The sequence below is a fragment of the Amia ocellicauda genome, chromosome 15 (assembly GCF_036373705.1).
Source record: "Amia ocellicauda isolate fAmiCal2 chromosome 15, fAmiCal2.hap1, whole genome shotgun sequence".
NCBI classification, from domain to species: domain Eukaryota; kingdom Metazoa; phylum Chordata; class Actinopteri; order Amiiformes; family Amiidae; genus Amia; species Amia ocellicauda.
Genome location: NC_089864.1, coordinates 3,062,503 through 3,073,339, shown reverse-complemented (window position 1 = coordinate 3,073,339; position 10,837 = coordinate 3,062,503). Strand labels below are relative to the sequence as shown.

The 10,837-nt window shown below is 45.6% G+C and overlaps 1 protein-coding gene across 2 annotated transcripts; it reads left to right on the top strand.

The window, feature by feature from the left end:
• The first annotated feature begins 648 nt into the window (after positions 1 to 648).
• On the top strand, positions 649 to 10,446 carry LOC136771322 (major histocompatibility complex class I-related gene protein). 2 transcript variants are annotated; one of them, XM_066723544.1, is made up of 8 exons: positions 649 to 883; positions 3,690 to 3,950; positions 4,082 to 4,348; positions 7,449 to 7,718; positions 7,798 to 7,917; positions 8,113 to 8,166; positions 8,279 to 8,379; positions 8,826 to 10,446. In XM_066723544.1, exons 1-7 carry the CDS (start codon positions 826 to 828, stop codon positions 8,341 to 8,343), a joined length of 1,095 nt encoding a protein of 364 aa, XP_066579641.1. In that variant the 5' UTR covers positions 649 to 825; the 3' UTR covers positions 8,344 to 8,379; positions 8,826 to 10,446. The 2 variants fall into 2 exon arrangements, with proteins under 2 accessions (XP_066579641.1, XP_066579640.1); XM_066723543.1 differs by having other exon boundaries at positions 8,279 to 10,446.
• Positions 10,447 to 10,837: the final 391 nt, after the last annotated feature.

Here is a 10,837-nt window from a genome sequence, read left to right as displayed (position 1 = left end):
GAGCTCGATTGGAACAAAAACCAGCAGGATAGGGGGTCCTCCAGGACAGGTTTGAGAAGCACTGGCTTATGTGATGGGTATGATGGAAAAAGGACCACAGGACACTTGTGTGGTGGAGATTGTTGGGATTTGCATTGCCTTTTTTCTTTGATGGATTATTTTTTATCAGTGTCACCCTTTTAGCTGAGGTACACCAATATTGCAGCGTAAACAACAAAAACAACAGAAAAACTAAAATGTGCAAAATTAAAAAAGTAATCAAACAAAGTAGGACTACAATAAAGCCAACAGAAATAGTGTCTTTCCATCTTCATAGGTAAACTTGACTTCCTCCCTCCTCCAGTCTCTTACTTCTACTCTGCAACATACACAGTGAAAAACACTGCACCAACTCCCTCGCCGCTTTTCCTCCTTCCGAGCACCAAAATGAATGAAACGGCATGTCCCCTGATATATGCTGAGGAGAGATCCACAATCAGCCGCAGACCAATCAGCAATCGGTACAGCCCATACATACCGTTTGCCCCCAACAAAAATGGCGTCCGTTCTAATCGGAGCTTCCGCCCAAACACGGAACATCCGCAGCACAATACGTTTGTTCAGGGCATTCATGGTGAACGCACATCCCCCTAGCGGCCGGGAGGCTGGGTTGCAGCCAGCTCTCACTCAGCTCGTCGCAGCTTGATATGTTCTGGCACAGTAAACAGCCATCCACAGCACGTCGACAAAATTAAGAGAGATCAAGCTTGATTTAAAATTGCTGTATCTCCAGCACAGTCTTCAGTTACACCGGACAGGGCTGCTCAGTCTGTCAGTTTTCTGGATATGAAGGGTCTTGGTGCAGTGTTAGTGACTCTCTGTCTGATTGACGCCATGTCTGCGGGTAAGATCGCTGCCCATGGATGCCAGATGGAGGGGAATCCTCCCATTTATGTATATGGGGGGGAAATAAGGGGAAATATTGCATGTGGGGGTGGGGGGAGGATATCAAACAGGGGGTTAAAGTAAAGAACTGGGTGTTCTTTTCCTTTTTTCATTTTCTCAAATTGCTCTCATGACGTTTTAAAATATTAAGCCTGGCTGGAAATGGGCTGATGGGCGGCCCCGCTGAACCGCAGAGATGTTGGTCCTGCAGTGCAGCGCCTCCTGGCTGCGCTCTCTTCAGTGCTGCGCAAGTTAGGCTATGCATTTATGTGCACGCGTATGTGTATCTGTGTGTACCTCGTCAGCTACACGTCATGTTGTTGTAGTTTACACTGAACCGCAAAATAAAACGATCCTCGACATGGCTTTATACAACACTATAAGTCAGTTATTTAACCATAACAAATAATATGGCATCCAGTAGATGCTATTTTCAGAATTTGTCTCTTGATTCAATCAATTTGTCTCTTGATTCACCAAATAATTCAAATTATCAGGGGTTCAGACACTTAAAAAAACAACTTTATTTTGTCTGCGTATACAGTTATTATGAATATGCTTTGTGATAATTTTTCATGTTGCGACTTTTTTTTTTACTTTGTGTTAAAAAGTCGGATATAGAATCTGTGTAATGTAAAACCATTGATTAATATAGGTTAGTATTGATTATGAATTGATTAGGCTAGCATTGATTATAGGCATAATGTATTATGAATGCGACTTGTACAACGCTGTGGCAATGTTGTGTGTTAGCTGGGTTCGCCTTTTTAGTCAAATTAGCAGGAAATTATCCCATCATATTGACCTATGAGAGAAACAGTATTAAATCACTTAATACAATAAATATTTAATCAATTATTTCGGACAAATAAGATTTGTCCTACACTTACTCGAATATCTGACACCATGTGCTCTCTGAGTATTCTTGAGTCAGAGCCTGGCCACTGAGGACTGTGGAATCACAGCTCGTATAGGAGTAACTGCGGCCAAGTCATGGGTTATTATCCAAGATCTGATACCCATACTGCCTAGCACAGGGATTGTATAGACATAATTATCGTTAATATTGTCATTAATGTCATAAGCTCCTGTACATTAATGCTGTGTAATTTCCTGTTCACAGAATCTGCCTCATTTGGTCCTGAGGTGCCTTGATGTGGATCTGACTGTACAGCACCAATGACTTTGTAGATCTCTGCATAATAATGTAGTCTATAAACTATAAAAATAGGATTAAATATGCATTAAATTGAATATAATCTCATAACAGCAGCTTTACTGATATTTTGAACTGAGTATAAATGCGCCAATGGCAAAAAAGCGCTGAGTGGTAGTACATTTATGTAAATGTATACCTTGCCAACTGAATCTGTAGCGTTCACATAAGAAAACATATGAATAATGCAAATTATCTTGGGGATCTCTCAGTACTCGTTCCCTACGAAAAGCTGATCTAATTAAAATGGCTCCTTGATCTCTGGGGAAGGGCGCTGCTATTTTGGAGGGGTGTGTCGAGCGCTTTCATTTCTTTTCTGCACAGACCCGGTGTTGACTCAAAATGCACCTGCACTGGAGCAGGTTTACCATTAAGGATGTGTTGATATGGTAATTTACTCCGTGGGACTTTAAGTTACGGAAAAAGCCAGACTTCTGTCAAGTTATCCTCAAAGTAATCTGGCCAACTCGATTAGCCAACTGCAAGGAACGGGGCCACCCTTTTATTTTGATCAACTTGACCAATGACCAGTCTCTAATCAGACCTCAGAATTTCCTGGGAGGACACTGGGGTGGGGTATACAATTTCAGGGGCCCATGGCCACCTCTAGAGGAAGACGAGCACGGGGATTGTCTTTGCACAACAGGAGGGGTGCTGTGCAAGAGCAGCTGAGAGGACGTGCCTGTCACTGTAGCGAGAAAAGGACTGAAACTTAAGCCAACTCGGCTGATTGCTTTTGCCTGTTTGCACTAAAGGAGAGCGCTATTGTGTGTGAATATTAGAAATACTACATTATATCTGGGTTGGTGAGTTGTAACTTGGTTTATCACCAATCCGTATATGTTGTTCGATTGTTCGGCTCTTCCACCTCGGACGGAAGTTTTATGTCTGTATTTTATTGCTTTTAATCACATGTGTACGTGTCTTATTTAGCTCCATATTATTTTTTAAATAGAATTACGTACCCCTGTCTCTTAAAATACCTTTATGTCCTGTTATTCTGTTACCTATCCCCAGAGTACTTGAGTTTCACACCTGCAGTTCATGGTTTACATTGATCTCTTTACGAAATTGTGTGCAGGATGTTCATTTTATTCTTCACTGTTTGGTTTGAGACTTAATCACTTTTTTCCTGAGATTTTAGATGTGCGTATTTATAGATTTTGGTTAATGCACATAATTTAAATTTTGTTTAATGATATTGAATTACCTTTGGCTTTTCGATCTTCCCTTGTCATCTCGGACTCTGGAAGCAGTAAACCTGTGTTCTTATAATATGAAATGTTTAATAGTTTAAGACTCTGGAAGGACAATATATTAACCTTGTGTGTAATTAAAAATACGTTTTGTCATAATCGTTGTTTCATTGTTTGGCATACCAAACCCCACAGTCACTATTGGTCCATGCAGTTTGAGTTCTGTGTCGGAGGTCATTAGAAGCACCTCACCTGTTTGAGGGGGTGTAGCGTATTATTTTAATTCTGCATATGCTCAGCACTACAGTTAACAGCCGCGCAGCAGTTCAGGCTCTGTGTCTGTTGCTGTCCAGGCTCGCACTCGCTCTGGTACCTCTTCACACTGACCACGGGACAGACTGACCTCCCAGAGCTGGTTGTGGTGCAGATGGTGGATGACGTGCAGATGGAGTACTATGACAGTACGGTGAAGAAGCCGCTCTCTCGCCGGCACTGGGCCCCTGACTCGGATACGGTGGAATATGCCGAAAGAAAGGTTGATGGATGTATGCGAACTTACTACAGCATGAAAGAAAAACTGCAGAGAATCATGCCGCGCTTCAACCACAGCGGAGGTGAGGACAGACCCAAAAATCTGGCTATATAAGTGTATGAACCTCTTTAAAATGGACAAGTAACATTTTAAACCAACTCTCCAAAGACACATTATTATTCTTAATAATTTGCATGGTTTTACATGTCACAGGTCTTCACACCTACCAGAGGATAGCTGGCTGTGAGCTGGATGATGACGGCACAGTGCGCTTTAAGGCAGTGGATGCCTATGATGGCCAGGAGGTGATGAGCTACGACCCGCAGGCCTACAGGTGGAACACCCTTGTGCCCGACAGCCTGATAGACCAACTGATGCTCAAAGTCAATAGAGCTATAGATGAAAACATCTACCAGCCCTGGTGTGTGAGAATACTGAAGAGCCACCTTCAGCAGGAAAATCATATAGTCAACAGGAGAGGTATGGGGCAGAGTTGAACCCTGTAGAGCTACACTAAAAAAAAAAAAACATGATCTGGTTCAACTTAAAAACTTGAACCAAAAAGTTAATTTGCTGCCTTAAAGTTTTAAATCAAATTGTATTTACTAGTTGTTTCAACTCATAATTTTGAGTCTAGTTTAGCTTTGGATTGCTCGCTGTAAGTCGACTTGACTGTATAGTACTTTTTAGAGATACATACACTTAAAGGGACAGTTCATGACAAAATAAAAAAGAACAATGAGAAACATTTCTTGAAAGGAACTCTTTCCACATGAGAAACTGAAAAATAATTATTTGAAAAAGGCTATTAATGTTTTCAGTCAGTTCAAAAGTTAACAGCACTAATAGCTGACTTGGTTAGGATAGCTAGTTAGCTAGGTTGTTTGCCCTTTTTCAAAGCCCAAAACCCAAGAGGAAAGATGCTGGCAGTGGATAAAACAGTGTGGGAGGCCCCATTCCCAGCTCAATACCGCGAAGATTAACAGACACACATTTGTCTGCTCCAAGGTAATCTGGTGGCTAATGATGTTGCCATTGTCCAGCTAACGCCAGCCGTGGGTCTAGACTTCAGGTTTTAGGGGCGGCTTTGTGGGGCTACATGGGTGGGATGTTGACAGTGTTTTGCGAAGTTACTTCTGCATTCTTCAATTCTTTTGTGGTAATATTTTTAGGGGGTATGAGTGAAAATACAAGGGGGGTAAAGCCCCCCTAAATAGGGTTAGCCATGGGCATCAGCTAATTACAGTGACTTCTCTTGGGTTGTGAAATGCTTTTGTCAACATTTATACATAATTATTCCTTGGACAACAATGTTATCTAAAGCTGGTGTTATAGTTATTAGTGCTAACGTGACCATTAATACGACTAACTTGCTACTACTAACGTTAGCTAGATAGCGAGCTACCTCTAATATGACCTTGTTACCACGAGGCACTCTGATGACCTTCTGCTGAGGTTGATAGGATGATGTTGACTGATAAAAGATTTCAATAATAACTATATAAACAGAACTGACCTGGCAGTGCAAGAGCATGACTGGTCCACAAGGCTGTGCTGGTCGCATGTTAAGATGAGTTTATGGGGTTTCTCATGCTTTGATTGAGATCTGTATACTTGTGCTTCAATTATTGTTGTGTCCCCTTCCTTTTTGAATATTCTGAACATATCCTTCCACTGCATATTGCAATCCCTTTTGCCTCGATCTGGAGGATATCACGGAGGTATTACTCCAAAAAGAATCACCTACACTGAGGGTAATGTGCTGCTTTTTCCCTCCATGCTCGCTGTTTACAGTAGATACCGCTTACAGAGCAGCGCGGCTTGACGAGAGAAGCAACAGTAACTAAGTGGGCGGGGCTTTTGCGAAGCTCAGTTTATTTCTTTATATTTACTAATTGGGTTGTTGACGAACTAAATGGTTGGGTTGACTGAAACCGCTGATAAATGCATCCACTCACCTCACTTTGTCTCCTTTCCTCAACCAAACCGATCCGCTGCGTGGTCAAGTCACGTTTATCGTGATCTCTCACCATCGTATTCGTCCGCTGCTTGGTTTAGTTCACCATCGTCATTCTGTATGTGGTCCCCGTTTGCTCTACATTTCTTTAATATTGTAACAGTTTTCAAACTTCACAAGTAAACAAAATACAACACACAGAAAAATATCCCCAAACCCCAAACAGCCCACACTGTCCACTCCAATGTCCAGCAGGCTGCTCCTCCAGCAGCCCTTGTGCGTGGCACACATGCTAATGAGCCTGGGTTGTTCCAGCCCCCTGGTGGCCATTACACAGCCACCTCATCAGAGCCAAACGTCCCGGCGGCCTCGAACAGCTCGCCCAGGCTGCAATCATAGTCCAGCAATCGAGGAGGGGGTCGATGCTGTCGCCCCTGGCAGAACTCTCGACACCCTGTGTCCCCTCCTTCAGTGGAGGGAACCTCGTCCGGGTATGACTCGGCGGCCGCTTCCGTCTCCGCTGGCACCACGGGGCCCTGGCGACCTTGATATGGGGCCAGGCGATCGCAGTGTAGGACCACCACTGGGCACTGCTTCCAGAGCCACACCTGATAACACACCGAGCCCACCACTTCCAGCACGTTGCAGGGGCCCTCACAGGCAGGGGATAGTTTCGGGGAGCGTCCCTTCTGGTGGTGGGGATTGTAGACCCATACCTGGTCCCCGGCTGTGAATCTAGGGCCCCCGCTGTGCTGATCGTATTGGTGCTTCTGGTGGGCCCTGGTGCTGGGGCTGTTGGCGAAGTCGCGTGCGTGGCGCAGCTACTCTTGAAGCTCCCACATGTAATCGGGCCCTGACGGGGGTCCGACTCTTGGGACCGGAGGTGCTACAAATGCTAGGTCCCCCGGTGTGCGGAGCTCGCAGCCGAACATTAGGGAGGCTGGCGTGCACTCCGTGGACTCCTGGACCACAGTGCAATACTGCTGGTGTCTGAAACAAAAGTGGCCAGCTGTGTGGCGAGCGTCCAGTTGAATTGCTCCACCAGCCCATCACTCTGGGGATGAAGGCGGGTGGTCCATGTCCTTCGGATCCCCAGGCGCTGGCACACTTCCCTGAACACCTAGGACTTGAAGTTTCTGCCCTGGTCGCTGTGAAGCTCTTCGGGAACCCCCAGGGCGTCGGCTATGGTGGTGGTGCTCTGGTCGGGGAGAGCGTACGCCTCTGGCCACTTTCTAAAGTAGTCCATAACAACCAGAATGAACCGGTTGCAGGCCTCTGAACAGTAAAAATGCTCGCGGAGCCGCTGCAGGGTCTTTGCGGCCACGAAATGTCCCGTGCCCGGCTGGCCATGCACTGCCTGTAGTACACTGGCATGGAGCGCATGCGGGACCACCAGCTGCCACTTCACCTCTCCGCTTGCTGGCACACGCCATCCCTTGTACAGGACTGCTCCCACTCCGGTGTCGCTGGCATCGGTGTCCAGGATGAAGGGGGTCTCGGAATGTTAGACATAATTACAACTCACAGTGTTAAGTTCATTTGGCACCTTGAACTGACTTTAACTGACAGTGTATATGTTGTACAGTATACGTGTATATGTGACAGTGAGCTGTTCCTCCACAGTGAAGCCCAGAGTCAGGGTGTTCTCCAAGGGGGCGGAGGTGGTCTGCCTGGCGACCGGCTTCTACCCACGGGCTGTGGAGGTGACCCTGTTGAGAGACGGCCAGCCCGTCCCAGAGCAGCAGCTAAGAGGGGGGGAGGTGCTGCCCAACGGAGATGGGACCTACCAGCTGAGGAGGAGCCTGACTGTCAGCACACAGGAGCAGAGAGAGCACCAGTACTCCTGCACGGTCACTCACAGCAGCATGGACAACAAGCTGGACATGGACTGGGGTGAGACGGGAGAGGGAGGGAGAGAAAACTGTGACTGTAGCTGTGTGTGAGCAGCCCCTCACTCTTTTGTGACCCTCAGATCCGCAGCCTGAGCAGGGCACTGGGCTCCTTGCTGGCGCAGTGATGGGGGCTCTGCTGGTCTTGCTGATCATCATCATCATTGGAATCTTGATCTGGAGGAGGAAGAGGAAAGCAGCAGGTGAGGGAGAATGAGATGCTGAGACTTTCAGAACTGTCAGGAGTCAGGGTCTCCAGCCCTGGTCCAGGAGAGCTACAGTTCTAATTGGACTAATTAAGCTGCATAGCTGTCCAATTAAACCATTTGGAGATCAGCTGCAATAAAAGCTGAGGAACAGGAGCAACACTGACCCCACTGTGTCCCTCTCTCCTGCAGGGGCTGGACTGGACTGCAGGACTGGTGCTGCTGTGAAGTACAGCGCTGCCCACAGTGAGTACCAGTGTACTATACACAGTGTCTATGACTGGCTCCAGGGCCACAGTGAGTACCAGTGTCAGTCACCTGTGCAGGGGCCACTGACTACTGAGTGTCTGTCTTACAGGATCAGACGGAAAGAGCAGCAGGTCTTCAATCAGCTCTGTGTCTGAATCAACCACTACACACTGACAGAGGACTGCAACATGGATAGAGCTGTGTGTGTGTGTGAGTGTCAGTGTGTGTTTGTCTTCATGTCTGTTCCTGTGTGTCTAAGTGTTTAGGGATCATGCAGTGCCTGAAAGAGAAATCTCATAAAATCGTAAAATCAACATCAATACCTGATATATTAAAGTATTTAAGAAATCTACACTATTAAATATTGTTGAATACATCAGAGAGGAGCTTGTAGGACCCAATTAGTTTATTGGTTATTATTTAGATATATTTTATACTTTGTATCTGGCTATTACGCTCCGTCGCTCCCTCTCAAACCTGCAGTGACAGGAGAGACCCGCTCTCTCTCCCGGACACCTTTCACCTCCTCGGCACAGCTGGCACGGATGAGCACCAGTGTACTGGACACAGTGTCTATGACTGGCCCAGGGCCACAGTGAGTACCAGTGTCCATCACCTAGGCAGGGGCCACTGACCTATGAGTTTCTGTCTTACAGAAGCAGATGGTGAGAGCAGCGTGTCTTCAAACAGCTCTGTTTCTGATGGAGGACTGCAACATGGCTAGATCTGTGTCTGTGTGTTTGTGTGTGTCTGTGTGTGTAAATGTTGCATGATGGATATCTGATGGAATAATACAGGAATTAAAACTGTAAGGTTCTAATCAATTAGAAACAGGGTTTAATGGGGACAAATTATACACAGCTGTGACATGTGCTCTTCTGTCAACAGGATGCATTGCATTCCCTGACATATTGAAAAATATCTACATAGTCTTCCTGCTGCCGGTGGAGCAGCGGCCATGTCGGGCCCTATCTAAGTACAATTCATCTAGGCACGCTATATACTCCAAATCCTTCTTAAAACTCTCCCAGTTTCACTCATCTCTCTCCCGCGGCGGACTGCAGGCCGTCTTGTTTAGACTCTCCCGCCCAGCGCCCTCTATGATGTTGTTGAACACGGCTGCCATCTTACGCCTCGTCTCGTTTTTCCACGGTGTCGCCTTGTTAACTTTTCTCTCGCAATGTCTCAGCTCCTCCAGTGCTGCCCTCACACTCTGTCCTTCCCTATCGTGTTTGGGCATCGCTCTGAAGCGCTCTGTTGTCTGCCTCATCTTGAGACCAGCCATGTAGGTTGCATGCCACCCCACGTCTCTGACACCATTGTAGCGAACAGGGGTCTCTTTTATTTATTTTTAAATGACGGACAGCAGACAGTTCAGAGCAACATTGGGAGTTTATTGCCCTTATTAACACAGAGCTAGAGATCTATTTTGGCTGGGACCCACGCCAAAACAATAACAAATAACCCTGTGCTCTATTAACACTCGCTCACTCACACACAGCTCTCACTCACTCTTGCTGCTCCTCGCCAACTCACTCCTCAGTCCTGATCCCCTCCTCTCAATTCCACGCCAGACACACCCCCCAGCACACACTCTCCTATCACTACGCTCAAACAGTCTACCTGTCAACCCAGCCTGCCAGGTCACTACAAAAACTTTAATCACTGAATGCACTTTAAGTATATTAGTTACATTTCTGAAAAACTTAAACAGTATCCCTCCTTAATTGACCAATAAGCTACCGTATTTAGCATTCAGCTTTATAATATGCACAACTCTATGTTATTTTTCGAAATTTAAATATTTTGTATTATGTTTGACAGACATATTAACTTTTTATAATCATATGATAAATTAACAACAAATTAATACAAAGAAACGTCAGGACGGCTTTGATGGTGATGGCTCATCTCCCGCCCATCAGTGAGATTTGTTTGTAATCCTCAAAAATGTTGGTGTTCAGATAGATCTGAATAGAAAATTGCTTCTGGTCCTTCTTGGTTTTGAGGCCTGCATTCAGATCATGTCACGTATCATTCTGCCATCTTTTATAGATAATGATTTTCACCCGGCAGTCTGCAATATTATACCCACAAGGCTGATCAAAGACTGACCGCAGTCCCTTCAGCTAAACCCCATTTAACAATCTCCTAAGTACTTTCAATGTCTCTTTGTATGTGTATGTATTAATTTATATCATTTGTACATGTAATGTAATTCTACATACGTATTGGTCTCACAGTGAAGTTTTAATAATAAACAGCAGATTAATTAAATTTTTTGCATTTTTATTGGACTGGGTTTTGGGATTTAGGAATTTTCTTCTGAGGTATTCTGGTGGGGGACTCCTCCTTCAATAGAGGGGGGGGTCGCTGTATAACTGTATAAGCTGGAGAGACAGTAAACGTGATCCTGGAGACACACAGTCCAGCAGGGCGTCCAGCAGTATAGAGCAGCAGCAGTGTCTGGAGAAGACCTAAAAGCAGAACGCTCTTTATTCACACAGTTGACTTCAACAGAGTTTTCAGCATCCAGCGATTTACAATTTCAATCATTTGGAGCTGAGGCTCTGGTTTTCATGCCAACTAAACCGAATTGAGCAGACAGCAGCTCGCTGATGCAGTCAGAGGGAGACCTTAGCCATTTAATCTCGCCATCCCAAACACC